Here is a 19,119-nt window from a genome sequence, read left to right on the forward strand (position 1 = left end):
TGGTTTAACTAGAAATGTTACTTAAAGGGCTCAATTTACATGAGATCCTTCTATTTGCAGGAAGCTTAGCAAAGATTAATGAGAACACAAGCCATGGTGTCCAATCATGGTTTAAAAAGGTCACATCAGAATTCATTAGCCTTCCGCTAGATTCCCCCATTACACCGGTAACACCGTGCGTGTACAGCTGATGGAATATCAGATCTAGAATTCCACTGGTGATGCAGATGAGGGGGTAAATAGTCCAGAGCATGGCAGACAGCAGTATAGCGGCATGGCACACCTCCAGACGTACAGTCCGTACTGAGCAATACCACGTTTTCTGGCCATTCACCTTAATTAGCCACGGAAGGCAAAGTGCGTCTCACTTATAGCCCAGGACAAAACACAGACCTTACTGAAAAGCCGTCACATTGTACCAAAGTAGTGTCCTGCTTCTTGAAGTCCGGAAGTAAACAAAAATAAATAATTTGCAAACAGTGAAACATTAGTGTGAACAGCGGATTACCTGAAAAACCAGCGGTGTTATATAGTAGCGGGGAGGAGTACGAGATTCGCATTAATCTCACGCACAGGCTGCAATAATATCCAGTGCCAGCAGCACATTTGTCAGTTTAAAGGGCATACCCCCTTGCAGAAATGGCTTTCCTATAAGGGAATGTGCACACCACGTCTTCTAGGTGCCTGCGTAGCCGTAGAGGTTTGCGAGAGGAGAACACTTCGGGAAATTGCCGGAGATGGGTTTTTTCTCAAGTCTTTTGTGTTGCTTCTTGCCTGAAGCTGTGAAAAGAAGCTCAAAATGACTCAACAGATGCACGGCAGTGCATAGGCTCATTCTTAGCAGATTTTAAGTGCTTCCCCAGGTGGGCTCCACAACGGACAGCATTGTTGGAGGGGGGCGACACTATGCCGTACTTATCCTGCCCCGGTCCAGCACGGAGCGCCCGCCGCAGCCCCCACAACATGACAGCGCTGGCAGCTCTCAGAGACCTCACCCGCCTGTGCCAGGCCATCAGCGCTGAGTACAGTAACAGACACAGGGAACTCGGCGCTGGCCTCGTGCAGGGGAAATAAAGTGCAGTTTGGCCTTTTTTGTTTTTACTACTAATGGAGCTTACAGAAGAAAAAAAAACTATTTCTGAAGGGGGAGAGTCCCTTTAAGCTGTAGATCTCACCCTTCTATGCAGTATTTCCGCTATAGGAAGCCCCTGGTGTAAACGCCAGTTGAACTTCTTCAAACTGAGGCAGAATACTGGGTAAAAGTCGTCTTTCTCCATTGATTTCAGAAAGCGCATCATCACAGAGTTACTGGGTGCAGGGCGGACATAAGACCTGCTGGCCAGAAACACGGAGAACACCAACATCGCCGATAAGACACTGAGAATGTAAAATAGATGCATAGTTTCCATAGAAACCAGTCATTTCCAATATCACAAACTGGACACTAATACTACAAGGAGAAATAAGGACTATTCAGGATTTCATGCAGAACATCGCCTGTAATATCCCGCGAAGAATCACACAGAAATTAGTCGCTATAGTGTCGAACACTGGCCATTCAGTATAAGGTCACAGCAGCTAATCACACATCTATACTGGACACGTACTACTACATACTGACCGTAACTGGCAGTGCAGGCCATCTTCATGATGCGGAGGAGGGGGATGCACAGGCTATCCTCATGATTGGGGGGTGTGGGGTGCCTAGGCTATCCTCATGATGGGGGGTGCCCAGTATATCCTCATGAAGGAGGTGGGGTGCCCAGGCTATCCTAATTATGGGGGTGGAAGGGTTGACCAGGCTATCCCCACAATAGTTTTGTCCAGGCTATCCCCATGATAGAGGGGGAAGGGTTGTCCAGGCTATCCTGACGATGAGCGAGGAGAGGAGTCCAGGCTATCCTCATGATGGGTGGGCCAGGCTATCCTCATATTGGGGGGGGGGTGATATCCTCATGATGAGGGGGTCCAGGTTACACTCAGGACAGGCGAAATATGTACCAGTTTCATTAACGAACTCAAATTTTCTGAGACCAGCACGAATAGAACCCTACACCAAGGTTTAAATCCCATCCTTAAAGAAGTACTCCCATTAAGTTGCCTACCCTGCTCTCTCCTGTGTCTGGCACTGTTCTGCTCCTCTTCTCAGCGACATTACCGCGCTGCAGACTCTCCGGGTCACAATGCGCTCCGTGTAAATTTTACAATGTAAGCCTGTGGATCATCAGAACAAAGCTCCATGGACTTACATTGTAAAAGAGACTTCCGGCTCATACACAGTATACAGTGAGCTGGTTAGTCTGAAGCGTTGTGATGTCACTGAGAAGAAGAAAACGGCGCTGGATACCAGAGAGAACAGTGGAAAGTATATTAAATACACTCACACTACATGCACATTTAATGAATAACAAACGGCAGGGCTTCTTTAATTACCACCAGGAGCATGGCACAATAGTTATCAGTTAAGTCTATCATTGGTACTAAGAATGGGCATGGAACAGGAGTAAATAGCAACTTCTCTTGATGGGATTTGAATCACCTTTCCTGGTGAGATTTACATAAACAATTGAGATTGATAAATTCCTGCCCCTCAGATTACACCTACAAATTTGCTGAGGATTTAGAGTTTGCATTACAGGAGATCCACCTGAGAATTAGCCCCACTGTCATTCAATGGTACAAATTCTTGGTTTTTCCATGCTGAATGCACCGGAAAATAGTAGCATGCCATTTATTTCAGTGGCAGATGTTGGGATCGTAGCATGACAAATTTATGCAGAAAGTGTCTAAGGGCTTGTTTGTGGGTTCTGTCCAATTCCCTCTAAAAATAGGATTAAAATGAACCCCTTGCGGTGCCATAATCTGCTTTGACTCAGTTTGTGCTTTTCTCTGAAAGTTTGTGTCTTTTCAGAGGGATACAGAAATGTAGTCTGGAACCACCTCAGACACTCTAGAAACGCACAGTGAACAGGGTCTAGTGAACAGAAATCCCACTTACATGCACGGGATTAGGATTGTTGTTGAATTCAATACGGACTCTGTTATTAAATCCACACCAAATCTGATGTTCGTACATGCCCTATGAGTATGTGCCTACAACCCGGAAGAAGCAGCGTTTTGGATGCAGCATATTTTCGCTACCTTCTATTGAACGCAGGTAAATCCGCATGTGTTCACTGAACCATGCGGATTCACCGCATCCAATACTTTCTATTGAGGAAATTTCTGTTGCGGAGACTAGCAACTCCACGAGAGAAATTGACATGCTGCAGATCTAAAAGATGTGCTGCATGTCAGTCTCCGCAGGGGATCCGCTGGCACACAAACACATAGTGGACATGGGATTTCTAGAAATCCCATCCACTATGCTGTAACATCTGGATGCTGCACTATTGATGTTGCATAAATACGCAACATTAACATCGCAGCAAATCCTGAACGTGGGAACGTACCCTAAAAGACTCAGCTTGGCGCAACATGTGGCAACTGACTTGCAGTCATTGCATCAAATCTATGTCAACAACAAAAGTAACCCACAGAAGCTCGAAGGCATTTTCTCCACTTCTCAGATCAGAGAATGAGAATTGATGTCGGATTTGTAGCTAAAGACATCAAAGCTTTTTACTCTTTAAAGTTTTAAAGCACCGTGCTGACTGTAATACTCTGCACAGATACATCACCCTACTGTCACCTGAACGATACTAAGAGGAACGTTGTATCTAGCGGCCGATCTAATGGTTAAACAGGAAAGGATAGTGATCCATTACTATACTTTAGGCTGACGAGATCCAAAACAGTCATTAGGATAGCCAACCTGTTTCTGCAGTCCCAGCATGCTCTTCCCATCACTTGAAACATCTAATTCAATTCCCGACAAATCCACAGCCGGAGCCGACCACATCACAATCACAGGAGAAAACAGCAAACATCAGCAACGCTGCATATGGCTTCTATTAGACTAAATGTATTGCTAGGTTTTGTTTTTCTCTTTGTTACCAAACTGATTCTGTGGGTGCATAAACCTGAGGCTCGGTGTTATGTGCCGCCGCCGCTGTCCTCATCAGCATTCTGAGCAGCTCGCCAGCAAATATGAGGAATTACCGCACAAATATGTGAATTTTCCATGAATTATTAAGCATGTACTTTAGCCCAATATTTACACATCAGTGCCTTAAGAAAATCAGTTACGTCTGTAATGAAAGGGTAATTACACAGAAAAGGACAAATATTCCACATCTACTGAAATGTATAATTATATGTGTTACACATAGTCCTGTGATTCATGGACATCGCCTTTATTACACGCAACTGTCGGAAATGGGGGAGAGGGCAAAAGAAAGTATCAAAAATCACACTGGAAAAATGACAGTTTGGATAAGCCTGAAATGAGTATTTAGACCCATCCATAAACATGGCCGAGCACATAGCGCGAACAGAGTGATGGACATCAGTCCTAGAAGGCAAATAAATAGGAACTGCTGGGGTAAAGCATATGTGAGCTGCTCCTGGGAGCGCAGCTCTGGGGGTAATTACATACATGTGGGTTCTATTGTATGTGTATATACTAGGGGTACACACTGGTGCGCGGCTCGTATGTGCCGCTGATTGGGTGATTCACTGAAAAATGCTTAGAAAGGAAGAAAGATAGGATTTAGGATTAGCAGGGCAGGTTGGAAGATTTCCTATCTTCCATGTAGAAATGTAATCCCATCCGCTATGAGGGAGGCCTGAGGCCCAGATGGTGGCAGTCAGCATGTATGTGTGTACGGGGTACCGCTATGGACCCAGATGGTGCCAGTCAGCATGTATGTGTGTACGGGGTACCGCTATGGACCCAGATGGTGCCAGTCAGCATGTATGTGTGTATGGGACACCGCTATGAAGGAGGCCGGGGATCCAGATGGTGCCAGTCAGCATGTATGTGTGTGTGTATAGGGTACCGCTAGGAGGAAGGTCGGGGATCCAGATGGTGCCAGTCAGCATGTATGTGTGTACAGGGTACCACTATGGACCCAGATGGTGCCAGTCAGCATGTATGTGTGTACAGGGTACCACTATGGACCCATATGGTGCCAGTCAGCATGTATGTGTACAGAGTACCGCTATGGACCCAGATGGTGACAGTCAGCATATATGTGTGTATGGGGTACCGCTATGGACCCAGATGGTGCCAGTCAACATGTGTGTATGGGGCACCGCTATGGACCCAGATGGTGCCAGTCAGCATGTATGTGTGTATGGGACACCGCTATGAAGGAGGCCGGGGATCCAGATGGTGCCAGTCAGCATGTATGTGTGTGTGTATAGGGTACCGCTAGGAGGAAGGTCGGGGATCCAGATGGTGCCAGTCAGCATGTATGTGTGTACAGGGTACCACTATGGACCCAGATGGTGCCAGTCAGCATGTATGTGTGTACAGGGTACCACTATGGACCCATATGGTGCCAGTCAGCATGTATGTGTACAGAGTACCGCTATGGACCCAGATGGTGACAGTCAGCATATATGTGTGTATGGGGTACCGCTATGGACCCAGATGGTGCCAGTCAACATGTGTGTATGGGGCACCGCTATGGACCCAGATGGTGCCAGTCAGCATGTATGTGTGTATGGGGCACCGCTATGGACCCAGATGGTGCCAGTCAGCATATATGTGTGTATGGGGCACCGCTATGGACCCAGATGGGGCCAGTCAGCATGTATGTGTATGGGGCACCGCTATGGACCCAGATGGTGCCAGTCAGCACGTATGTGTGTATGGGGCACAGCTATGGACCCAGATGGTGCCAGTCAGCATGCATGTGTGTGCGGGGCACGGCTATGGACCCAGATGATGCCAGTCAGCATGTATGTGTGTACGGGGTACCGCTATGGACCCAGATGGTGCCAGTCAGCATGTATGTGTGTACGGGGTACCGCTATGGACCCAGATGGTGCCAGTCAGCATGTATGTGTGTATGGGGCACTGCTATGGACCCAGATGGTGCCAGTCAGCATATGTGTGTGTATGGGGCACCGCTATGGACCCAGATGGTGCCAGTCAGCATATGTGTGTGTATGGGGCACAGCTATGGACCCAGATGGTGCCAGTCAGCATATGTGTGTGTATGGGGCACAGCTATGGACCCAGATGGTGCCAGTCAGCATATGTGTGTGTATGGGGCACCGCTATGGACCCAGATGGTGCCAGTCAGCATATGTGTGTGTATGGGGCACCGCTATGGACCCAGATGGTGCCAGTCAGCATATGTGTGTGTATGGGGCACTGCTATGGACCCAGATGGTGCCAGTCAGCATATGTATGTGTATGGGGCACCGCTATGGACCCAGATGGTGCCAGTCACCATGTATGTGTGTATGGGGCACCGCTATGGACCCAGATGGTGCCAGTCAGCATGTATGTGTGTATGGGTCAGAGCCATCTACAGACGCCACCAATGGTAAAGTCTATGCAGAGATTCTGGATGGAAATGTGTGCAACAGCTTGCCAGTGGAGATGAGGAGCCTGCCCCATGGCACGCTGCTGTACAGCTGGGCACCAAGCTGCCACTACCACTCAGCGCTAGCAGTGCTCAGGAGCCATCAGCACCACTGCACCCAGCAGTCTGCGGGCAGCCATGCCATCGGGCACTAGCACAGGGCATTGTATGTGCAGGGTGCCATCTGCCCGTGCTCGGGCCCGCCACTCTCACCTGCAGTCCTTGCAGCTCCAGCCGGCTCCTGCCCGAGGATGAGATAGATGGAGACCGCCAGCAGCCCCCGGGTGATCCGGACACCCAATCCCGGGGGGGCCCAAGCCGCCATCCCTCACCTTCTCACCGAGTCCTCCTTCCCAGCATCCCTGGAGGACACTCGCTCCGCCGCCCCTTCCCTTCTCTCAGAGAAACTGCAGCCAAGAGCGACCACGGAACAAAATCAGACGAGCGACCACCGAGCACACTGCGCGCTCCCGAGCCCTGCGCGTCCGCGTACCTGCATCACTCGGGGCGGCCCCATTGCGACTCCGCCCACACTGCCAGGACGCGCACTAGTACTACGGACACGCCTTTCAGTTCCGTGTGCACCGTGCAGCTTCAAAGAGCCGAAGCCGCCCGGCAGCTTCCATGTGACGTCATCTCTCCTCTCGTCTCCCGCAGTGGACATGGAGGAGAGGGCGCCCGCTGCTTCACCCGTAGCGGGGCGCTACGTGTGTGCTGTGCTAACCACGGAGCGCTGGGGTGTAGTGACCGACTGTGCGCGGTAGGGGGAGCGCTCTGCATGGTGACGGCCCCTGACTGCACAATCACGGCCAGTGCAGCACGGGAGGCTCCGGTACAACATGCAGGCGGCACCGAGGGGTCACTGGAGGAGCCGGGTGGTGTCAGGTCGCCGTCACAGCAGCTGTAGGAACAGACAGCGGATCATGTGCAGGACGTCACCGGGGGCTCATCCAGCAGCTGGTCGGCAGCACACCGGGCTGAGGAGAGCCGCATTGGCGGCAGAGTCCAGCCGATGGTGCGAGTCCCGGTGTCTGCGCCCCCCGAGCTCATACAGAACAGGAGAAAATGGACATTGTGCAGAATTTTGTTTCTCTTGTTCTAAAAATGAACACTCGGTTTATTCACTATGTGTATGAAACTGGACCGACTTCTTCCTCAGGAGAACCACAGCATTGCGAATTGGTCCATCTTCTCACTGTGTAGAGAATAAACCACATGAAGCCATATTGCCGGGCTTTGCCGGTCCACATCGGGAGCGAGGGGGTTTATCAAGTTTCCCAGATTGTGAGATTTTTTTATATATAAAACCAACCTCGTTTTATATATAAAAAATCCCACAATCTGGGAAACTTGATTGCCCCTACTATCCACAATAAACTCCCCTCTAAACAACTCACTTTTTTTCAGAACAGACTAAAGGAAAATACTAAAACCCTATGTGTCATATTTGTCTATACCTATGCCTATGGTAGATTTTACCTATGCCTATGGTAGATATTTTAGTCATTTTTGTCTGTACCTATTCCTATGGTAGATTTTGTACAGTGTGCGGGAAATCAGCGATTCCGCAAAATTAATGAACATGTTGCTTTTTTTTCCGCGATTCTTTTTTTAGCGGAAAAAATCGCAACATTTGCACAAGTTTTGCGGATTACATAGAAACGATTGGGAACCATATGTAAGCGTTTTTTTCACGTTTTTATCGCGTTTATAGCGAAAAAAACGCGATAAATACTGAACGTTTGCACATAGCCTTACAACTCCCTTCTCTGTGTACCTGAACTGAGAGAGGGAGGGTGATGTTTTGAGTGAGATAAAGGCACCTTCACACTGAACAACTTAACAACGATAACGATAGCGATCCGTGACGTTGCAGCGTCCTGGATAGCGATATCATTGTGTTTGACACGCAGCAGCGATCAGGATCCTGCTGTGACATCGTTGGTCGGAGCTAGAAGGCCAGCACCTTATTTCATCGCTGGATCACCTGCTGACATCGCTGGATCGGTGTGTGTGATGCGGATTCAGCGATGTCTTCACTGGTAACCAGGGTAAACATCGGGTTACTAAGCGCAGGGCCGCGCTTAGTAACCCGATATTTACCCTGGTTACCATTGTAAATGTAAAAAAAAAACAAACACTACATACTTACATTCCGGTGTCTGTCGGGTCCCCCTGTGTCAGCGCAGGCCGGCCGTAAAGCAGAGCACAGCGGTGACGTCACCGCTCTGCTTTAGGGCCGGCGCTTACACAGTGCAGGGAAGCGTATGCCGGGGGACGCGACAGACACCGGAATGTAAGTATGTAATGTTTTTTTTTTTTTACATTTACACTGGTAACCAGGGTAAACATCGGGTTACTAAGCGCGGCCCTGCGCTTAGTAACCCGATGTTTACCCTGGTTACCCGGGGACTTCAGCATCATTGGTCGCTGGAGAGCTGTCTGTGTGACAGCTCTCCAGCAACCACACAACGACGAAACAGCGACGCTGCAGCGATCGGCATTGTTGTCTATATCGCTGCAGCGTCGCTTAATGTGATGATACCTATAAGCTAGAAGCTAATGTTAATATTGTCTACCTTGAGATAGTATATAAACCCTCCTCTCACACATCCAGTACCCTAGCAACCAGAGAATGCAGAGTAAGTGGACATGCTAGCTGGGGCATATCTTACAGAAGTCAAGCTGCAACACCAGGCTCTCCCATCATCACTTTGTTAAGTATTACGAATAACCGTTTTAAGCTCCGTTTTTTTTATTGGAATAAGTTCATATTAGTGACAGAAAGTTACTTTCCCAGTTTCATTAAGATCTTTTTAGGGATTCAGTCTTTATGCGCCGCCATATTCTTCCATACCTATGCCTAGTGTGTTATCATGGTTGGAAACGGAATAACGGTTTTAAGCTCCGTTTTTTTTATTGGAATAAGTTCATATTAGTCCAACAAGGTTATCTTCCAAGTTCCATTAAGATCTTTTTAGGGATTCAGTCTTTATGCGCCGCCATATTCTGCCATACCTATGCCTAGTGTGTTATCATGGTTGGAAACGGAATAACGGTTTTAAGCTCCGTTTTTTTTATTGGAATAAGTTCATATTAGTCCAACAAGGTTATCTTCCAAGTTTCGTTAAGATCTGTTTAGGGATTCAGTCTTTATGCGCCGCCATATTCTGCCATACCTATGCCTATGGTATTTTTTTTTCTAAAGTTGTATTTTTTTAATGTATTTTTCCTTTCCACTTCACTCTATTTAAAAATAAATTAGCGGAGGTTAAACTTTAATTGCGTTTTCAACAAGGCAAACCCATACATTTCTATATAGTAACTTTAAATTTTAAATAAACACTGAATCCCTAAGAAGATCTTGATGCAACTTTGAAAATAAGTTTGTCATTAATATGAACTTTTTCCAGCAAGAAAAACAGAGCTTAAAAATGTAATTCTGTTTTCAACAATGTTAATTCATACATTCCTATATAATAACTTTACATTTCAAATAAACAGTGAATCCCTAAGTAGATCTTTATCGAAAAATTTTGCCTTAGGCCGGCCTCACACTAGCGTGTTTTACGGACGTATGAGAGGTGCTGAAAATACGGATTGCATATGGTACAATGCTTGTCTATGCCCCAGCTCCTATCAGCCATATTTTACTGATCTGTATATTATACGGTCTTCTACGGCCGTAGAAAATCACAGCATCCTGCGTTTGTCACCGTATTGCGCAAAAAAATACGCCAATGAAAGTCTATGGGGGTGAGAAAAATACAGATTACACACGGACCAGCAGTGTGACTTGCGAGAAATACGCACCGGTGTTCTATAGAAAAGCCGGCAATTCAGTGCGGTGTACAGTAAAATCACACTGACAGGTTACATTAGAATAGCTAAAATAAATGTCTACACATCCACGTAGTATATTGCCCAGCCACGTAGTATGCTGCCCAGCCACGTAGTATGCTGCCCAGCCACGCAGTATGCTGCCCAGCCACGCAGTATATTGACCAGCCACGTAGTATATTGCCCAGCCACGTAGTATATTGCCCAGCCACGTAGTATATTGCCCAGCCACGTAGTATATTGCCCAGTGACGTAGTATATTGCCCAGTGACGTAGTATACAGCACAGAGCCACGTAGTATATTGCCCAGTTACGTAGTATATTGCACAGCAACGTAGTATACAGCACAGAGCCATGTAGTATATTGGCCAGTCACGTAGTATATTGCCCAGCTGCGTAGTTTATTGCCCAGCCAGGTTTGTCTGCCATATACTCACCTTTCCGAGGGCCCCTTGTAGTCCATGGCAGCTTCCGGTCCCAGGGATGGTATGAGCGCAGGACCTGTGATGATGTCGCGGTCACATGACTGTGATGTCATGGCAGGTCTTTCTAGCGCAGGCGCGCAGGGCCTGTGATGACGTCGCAGTCACATGACCGTGACGTCATGGCAGGTCATTCCTCCCATACCATCTTTGCCACCGGAACCTGCAACGGAAGATGACGGCCGGCGCGAGCGACTACGGAGGGTGAGTATAGTATTTTTTTTTTTTATTATTGTTTTTAACATTACATGTTTTACTATTGATGCCGCATAGGCGGCGTCAATAGTAAAAAGTTGGGGACACACAGGGTTAATAGCAGAGGTAACGGAGTGCGTTACCCGCGGCATAACGCGGTCCGTTACCGCCGCCATTAACCCTGTGTTAGCGGTGACCGGAGGGGAGTATGCGGGCGACAGGCACTGATTGCAGGGAGTAAGGAGCGGCCATTTTCTTCCGGACTGTGCCCGTCGCTGATTGGTCGTGGCAGCCATGACAGGCAGCTTGCGAGACCAATCAGCAAATAACCGTGACAGACAGAAGGACAGACGGAAGTGACCCTTAGACAATTATATAGTATACTAGATGGTGGCCAATTCTAACACATCGGGTATTCTAGAATATTTATGTCCACGTAGTATATTGCCCAGCCACGTACTATATTGCCCAGTGATGTAGTATACAGCACAGAGCCACATAGTATATTACCCAGTTACGTAGTATATTGGCCACTTTCATAGTATATAGGCCAGTTACATAGTATATTGCCCAGTTACGTAGTATATTGCCCAGTGACGTAGTATACAGCACAGAGCCACGTAGTATATTGCACAGCCCACGTAGTATATTGCCCAGCCACGTAGTATATTGCCCTGTGACGTAGTATATTGGCCAGTGACGTAGTATATTGCCCAGTGACGTAGTATATTGCCCAGTGATGTAGTATATTGCCCAGCGACGTGGTATATTGCCCAGCGACGTAGTATATTGCCCAGCCATGTAGGACACGGGTTAAAAAAATAAAAAATAAACATATACTCACCTTCCGCAGGCGCGTTGTAGCTCTGTCGCCTGTGTGGGGTGCAGGCGGCAGCTTCCGGTCCCAGGGTGTGATGTTGTTGCGGTCACGTGACGACGTCGCGGTCACATGACCGTGACGTCACGACAGGTCCTTGTCGCGCAGGACCTGTGATGACGTCGCTGTCACATGACCGTGTTGCGGTCACATGACCGTGACGTCACGGCAGGTCCTTTCCGCGCAGGACTTGTGATGACGCATTCCTTTCATTAACTGCTCAAACAGATCTGAGTAGTGAGGTCTCGGTAGCATAACTTTTCCTTTTTGGCAGCATTGAGTAAACTGATTGTCAGATGGTTTTTCATCAATGAAATTCAGAGAGTCTCATTTAGAGCAAACTGCATTCATATTCCCACAGTAGTGTTCATGAATTGTACATTCATTGTCTGTTACGTAATGTGCAAGTTGTTGAATATTGTCCTGGTCGTGCCTTAGTTGGTAGAGCATTCGTTTTTTATGAATTTGGCGATCATGTTGTTCTTGTCGTACAACAGTTTGTTGTGGTGTCTCCGGCTGGCGAAGGTGTCTGTGAGATGCCACACCCTCGGCTTGTCGGGCGGCAGTTTGTTGTGGTGTCTCCTGTTCCCGATGTTGTCGTTTTCTTGCTGCTGCTGCTGCTTTTCTGTCATCCTCATTGGCGTATTTTCGTTTACGACCCATTCTAAGATAGAAACACAAGGAGATGTCGCCCATACAGGGAGACGCAGGCACACACCCTACACAATGGCGGCACTTGACAGCAGTGGAGGACATTGATGACTCCAGAATTCGCGGCAGACTGTGCCCATCGCTGATTGGTCGAGGCCGGCTGGCCTCGACCAATCAGCAAGTTGGGATTTCCGAGACAGACAGACAATTAGACCCTTAGACAACACAATGGCGGCACTTGACAGCAGTGGAGGACAATGCCCGTCGCTGATTGGTCGAGGCGGCCTCGACCAATCAGAGACGCGGGATTTGCAGCACAGACAGACAATTAAACCCTTAGACAATTATATATATAGATATTTATAATATATATATACACTCACCGGCCACTTTATTAGGTACACCTGTCCAACTTCTTGTTAACACTTAATTTCTAATCAGCCAATCACATGGCGGCAACTCAGTGCATTTAGGCATGTAGACATGGTCAAGACAATCTCCTGCAGTTCAAACCGAGCATCAGTATGGGGAAGAAAGGTGATTTGAGTGCCTTTGAACGTGGCATGGTTGTTGGTGCCAGAAGGGCTGGTCTGAGTATTTCAGAAACTGCTGATCTACTGGGATTTTCACGCACAACCATCTCTAGGGTTTACAGAGAATGGTCCGAAAAAGAAAAAAAATCCAGTGAGCGGCAGTTCTGTGGGCGGAAATGCCTTGTTGATGCCAGAGGTCAGAGGAGAATGGGCAGACTGGTTCGAGCTGATAGAAAGGCAACAGTGACTCAAATCGCCACCCGTTACAACCAAGGTAGGCCTAAGAGCATCTCTGAACGCACAGTGCGTCGAACTTTGAGGCAGATGGGCTACAGCAGCAGAAGACCACACCGGGTACCACTCCTTTCAGCTAAGAACAGGAAACTGAGGCTACAATTTGTACAAGCTCATCGAAATTGGACAGTAGAAGATTGGAAAAACGTTGCTTGGTCTGATGAGTCTCGATTTCTGCTGCGACATTCGGATGGTAGGGTCAGAATTTGGCGTAAACAACATGAAAGCATGGATCCATCCTGCCTTGTATGGAGCATCTTTGGGATGTGCAGCCGACAAATCTGCGGCAACTGTGTGATGCCATCATGTCAATATGGACCAAAATCTCTGAGGAATGCTTCCAGCACCTTGTTGAATCTATGCCACGAAGAATTGAGGCAGTTCTGAAGGCAAAAGGGGGTCCAACCCGTTACTAGCATGGTGTACCTAATAAAGTGGCCGGTGAGTGTATATAATATTATAAAATGTCAGTGAGACACATATATGTATATATGTTAATATTTCATACAGCGCTAGATAGGAGAAAAGCCGGTAATTAAATTGCCGGCTTTTCCTATCTCCTCCCAAACCCAACATGATATGACACATGGTTTACATACAGTAAACCATCTCACATTCCTTTTTTTTTTGCATATTCCACACTACTAATTTTAGTAGTGTGTATGTGCAAAATTTGGGCGCTCTAGCTATTAAATTAAAGGGTTAAATCGCGGAAAAAATTGGCGTGGGCTCCCGCGCAATTTTCTTCGCCAGAATGGTAAAGCCAATGACTGAGGGCAGATATTAATAGCCTAGAGAGGGTCCATGGTTATTGCCCCCCCCTGGCTAAAAACATCTGCCCCCAGTCACCCCAGAAATGGCACATCTGGAAGATGCTCCTATTCTGGCACTTGGCCACTCTCTTCCCACTCCCCTGTAGAGGTGGGATATGGGGTAAGGAAGGGTTAATGTCACCTTGCTATTGTAAGGTGACATTAAGCCAGATTAATAATGGAGAGGCGTCAATTATGACACGTATCCATTATTAATCCAATAGTATGAAATGGTTAAAAAACACACACACATTATTACAAAGTATTTTAATGAAATAAATACACAGGTTTTTGTAATATTTTATTATACTGGTAATCCACCTGAAGACCCTCGGTCTGTAAAAAAGGTAAAAAAAAACCCAACAATATCCCATACCTTCCGTCGTTCTGTCACGTCCCATGATGTAAATCCATCTGAAGGGGTTAACTAATTTTATAAGCAGAAGCTCTGCTAATGCAGCTGTGCTCCTGCCTGTATAACCCCGGGGAATGAATGGAATGTAGGTCAATGACCTGTAGTTACCTTCAGTCGCGGTGATGCGCCCTCTGCTGGATGTCTTCATATGAACTCGAGCGTGGGAAAATATTAAGAAAAGTTCCCAGGCTCGAGTTCATATGAGGACATCCAGCAGAGGGCGCATCACCGTGATCACAGTCATGTGACCGCGACGTCATCACAGGTCCTGCGCTCATACCATCCCTGGGACCGGAAGCTGCCGTGGACTACAAGGTGCCCTCGGAAAGGTGAGTATATGTTTATTTTTTAAACTGTGACAAACCTGGCTGGGCAATAAACTACGTAGCTGGGCAATATACTACGTGACTGGCCAATATACTACATGGCTCTGTGCTGTATACTACGTCGCTGTGCAATATTCTACGTAACTGGGCAATATACTACGTGGCTCTGTGCTGTATACTACGTCACTGGGCAATATACTACGTCACTGGGCAATATACTACGTCACTGGGCAATATACTACGTTACTGGGCAACATACTACGTCACTGGGCAATATACTACGTTACTGGGCAACATACTACGTGGCTGGGCAATATACTACGTGGCTGGGCAATATACTACGTAGCTGGGCAATATACTACGTTGCTGGGCAGCATACTACGTGGCTGGGCAATATACTACGTGGACATGCATATTCTAGAATACCCGATGCGTTAGAATCGGGCCACCATCTAGTATATATATATATATATATATATATATATATATATATATATATATATATATATATATATATATATATATATATATACACTCACCGGCCACTTTATTAGGTACACCATGCTAGTAACGGGTTGGACCCCCTTTTGCCTTCAGAACTGCCTCAATTCTTCGTGGCATAGATTCAACAAGGTGCTGGAAGCATTCCTCAGAGATTTTGGTCCATATTGACATGATGGCATCACACAGTTGCCGCAGATTTGTCGGCTGCACATCCCAAAGATGCTCCATACAAGGCAGGATGGATCCATGCTTTCATGTTGTTTACGCCAAATTCTGACCCTACCATCCGAATGTCGCAGCAGAAATCGAGACTCATCAGACCAAGCAACGTTTTTCCAATCTTCTACTGTCCAATTTCGATGAGCTTGTACAAATTGTAGCCTCAGTTTCCTGTTCTTAGCTGAAAGGAGTGGTACCCGGTGTGGTCTTCTGCTGCTGTAGCCCATCTGCCTCAAAGTTCGACGCACTGTGCGTTCAGAGATGCTCTTAGGCCTACCTTGGTTGTAACGGGTGGCGATTTGAGTCACTGTTGCCTTTCTATCAGCTCGAACCAGCCTGCCCATTCTCCTCTGACCTCTGGCATCAACAAGGCATTTCCGCCCACAGAACTGCCGCTCACTGGATTTTTTTTCTTTTTCGGACCATTCTCTGTAAACCCTAGAGATGGTTGTGCGTGAAAATCCCAGTAGATCAGCAGTTTCTGAAATACTCAGACCAGCCCTTCTGGCACCAACAACCATGCCACGTTCAAAGGCACTCAAATCACCTTTCTTCCCCATACTGATGCTCGGTTTGAACTGCAGGAGATTGTCTTGACCATGTCTACATGCCTAAATGCACAGAGTTGCCGCCATGTGATTGGCTGATTAGAAATTAAGTGTTAACAAGAAGTTGGACAGGTGTACCTAATAAAGTGGCCGGTGAGTGTATATATATATATATACACCCCTATACTATGTGTAGACATTTATTTTAGCTATTCTAATGTAACCTGTCAGTGTGATTTTACTGTACACCGCACTGAATTGCCGGCTTTTCTATAGAACACCGGTGCGTATTTCTCGCAAATCACACTGCTGGTCCGTGTGTAATCTGTATTTTTCTCACCCCCATAGACTTTCATTGGCGTATTTTTTTGCGCAATACGGTGACAAACGCGGCATGCTGTGATTTTCTATGGCCGTAGAAGACCGTATAATATACGGATCAGTAAAATATGGCTGATAGGAGCTGGGGCATAGACAAGCATTGTACCATATGCAATCCGTATTTTCAGCACCTCTCATACGTCCGTAAAACACGCTAGTGTGAGGCCGGCCTAAGGCAAAATTTTTCGATAAAGATCTACTTAGGGATTCACTGTTTATTTGAAATGTAAAGTTATTATATAGGAATGTATGAATTAACATTGTTGAAAACAGAATTACATTTTTAAGCTCTATTTTTCTTGCTGGAAAAAGTTCATATTAATGACAAACTTATTTTCAAAGTTGCATCAAGATCTTCTTAGGGATTCAGTGTTTATTTAAAATTTAAAGTTACTATATAGAAATGTATGGGTTTGCCTTGTTGAAAACGCAATTAAAGTTTAACCTCCGCTAATTTATTTTTAAATAGAGTGAAGTGGAAAGGGAAAATTACATTAAAAAAATACAACTTTAGAAAAAAAAAATACCATAGGCATAGGTATGGCAGAATATGGCGGCGCATAAAGACTGAATCCCTAAACAGATCTTAACGAAACTTGGAAGATAACCTTGTTGGACTAATATGAACTTATTCCAATAAAAAAAACGGAGCTTAAAACCGTTATTCCGTTTCCAACCATGATAACACACTAGGCATAGGTATGGCAGAATACGGCGGCGCATAAAGACTGAATCCCTAAAAAGATCTTAATGGAACTTGGAAGATAACCTTGTTTTACTAATATGAACTTATTCCAATAAAAAAAACGGAGCTTAAAACCGTTATTCCGTTTCCAACCATGATAACACACTAGGCATAGGTATGGAAGAATATGGCGCATAAAGACTGAATCCCTAAAAAGATCTTAATGGAACTTGGAAGATAACCTTGTTGGACTAATATGAACTTATTCCAATAAAAAAAACGGAGCTTAAAACCGTTATTCCGTTTCCAACCATGATAACACACTAGGCATAGGTATGGAAGAATATGGCGCATAAAGACTGAATCCCTAAAAAGATCTTAATGGAACTTGGAAGATAACCTTGTTGGACTAATATGAACTTATTCCAATAAAAAAAACGGAGCTTAAAACCGTTATTCCGTTTCCAACCATGATAACACACTAGGCATAGGTATGGAAGACTATGGCGCATAAAGACTGAATCCCTAAACAGATCTTATTGAAACTTGGAAGATAACCTTGATGGACTAATATGAACTTATTCCAATAAAAAAAATGGAGCTTAAAACCGTTATTCCGTTTCCAACCATGATAACACACTAGGCATAGGTATGGCAGAATACGGCGGCGCATAAAGACTGAATCCCTAAAAAGATCTTAATGAAACTTGGAAGATAACCTTGTTAGACTAATATGAACATATTCCAATAAAAAAAACGGAGCTTAAAACCGTTATTCCGTTTCCAACCATGATAACACAGTAGGCATAGGTATGGAAGAATATGGCGCATAAAGACTGAATCCCTAAAAAGATCTTAATGGAACTTGGAAGATAACCTTGTTGGACTAATATGAACTTATTCCAATAAAAAAACGGAGCTTAAAACCGTTATTCCATTTCCAACCATGATAGCACACTAGGCATAGGTATGGAAGAATATGGCAGAATATGGCGCATAAAGACTGAATCCCTAAAAAGATCTTAATGGAACTTGGAAGATAACCTTGTTTTACTAATATGAACTTATTCCAATTAAAAAAACGGAGCTTAAAACCGTTATTCCGTTTCCAACCATGATAACACACTAGGCATAAGTATGGAAGAATATGGCGCATAAAGACTGAATCCCTAAAAAGATCTTAATGGAACTTGGAAGATAACCTTGTTGGACTAATATGAACTTATTCCAATAAAAAAAAACGGAGCTTAAAACCGTTATTCCGTTTCCAACCATGATAACACACTAGGCATAGGTATGGAAGAATATGGCGGCGCATAAAGACTGAATCCCTAAAAAGATCTTAATGAAACTTGGAAGATAACCTTGTTGGACTAATATGAACATATTCCAATAAAAAAAACGGAGCTTAAAACAGTTATTCCGTTTCCAACCATGATAGCACACTGTTGTGGATTCTGTTTGTGGGCTCCCTCTGGTGGTTACTGCTGGTACTGGGTGACTTTGGTGGGTTGCGGCCTTTGGTTTCCACCTGTCCATCAGAGGCTGGGTGTTTCCTATTTTACCTGGCCTTTCTGTCATTCCCTTGCCGGCTATCAATGTATTCAGATGTGCTCTGTTTGGTTCCAGCCTACCTGCTCCCAGATCTTTCAGGATAAGCTAAGTGCTGATTTTCAGTTGTTGGTTTTTTTGTCCAGCTTGCTTATTATGTCTCTATGCTAGCTGGTAGCTCTAGTGGACTGAGGTTCTCCCCATGTGCCATGAGTTGGCACATGGGTTCTTGTAATCTCAGGATGGTTTTTTGATTAGGGTTTTTTGCTGACCGCTCAGACCCCTTTTGTATCGTTCTGCTTTCTAGTTTACAGCGGGCCTCAATTT

General features: G+C 45.7%; 1 protein-coding gene across 11 annotated transcripts in view; it reads right to left on the reverse strand.

The window, feature by feature from the left end:
* Positions 1-6,979, reverse strand: part of NEO1 (neogenin 1) — a 175,527-nt gene extending 168,548 nt beyond the window's left edge. For 10 of the 11 annotated variants that reach the window (XM_077264149.1, XM_077264148.1, XM_077264146.1 and 7 more), the window contains exon 1: positions 6,693-6,965. In XM_077264149.1, coding sequence (XP_077120264.1) covers positions 6,693-6,804 — 112 coding nt within the window. In that variant the 5' untranslated portion in view covers positions 6,805-6,965. Of the gene's footprint in view, positions 1-6,692 lie in introns of all 11 variants that reach the window. The other variant, XM_077264145.1, reaches the window with a different exon arrangement.
* Positions 6,980-19,119: the final 12,140 nt, after the last annotated feature.

This window comes from Ranitomeya variabilis, chromosome 5 (assembly GCF_051348905.1).
Source record: "Ranitomeya variabilis isolate aRanVar5 chromosome 5, aRanVar5.hap1, whole genome shotgun sequence".
Taxonomy (NCBI): domain Eukaryota; kingdom Metazoa; phylum Chordata; class Amphibia; order Anura; family Dendrobatidae; genus Ranitomeya; species Ranitomeya variabilis.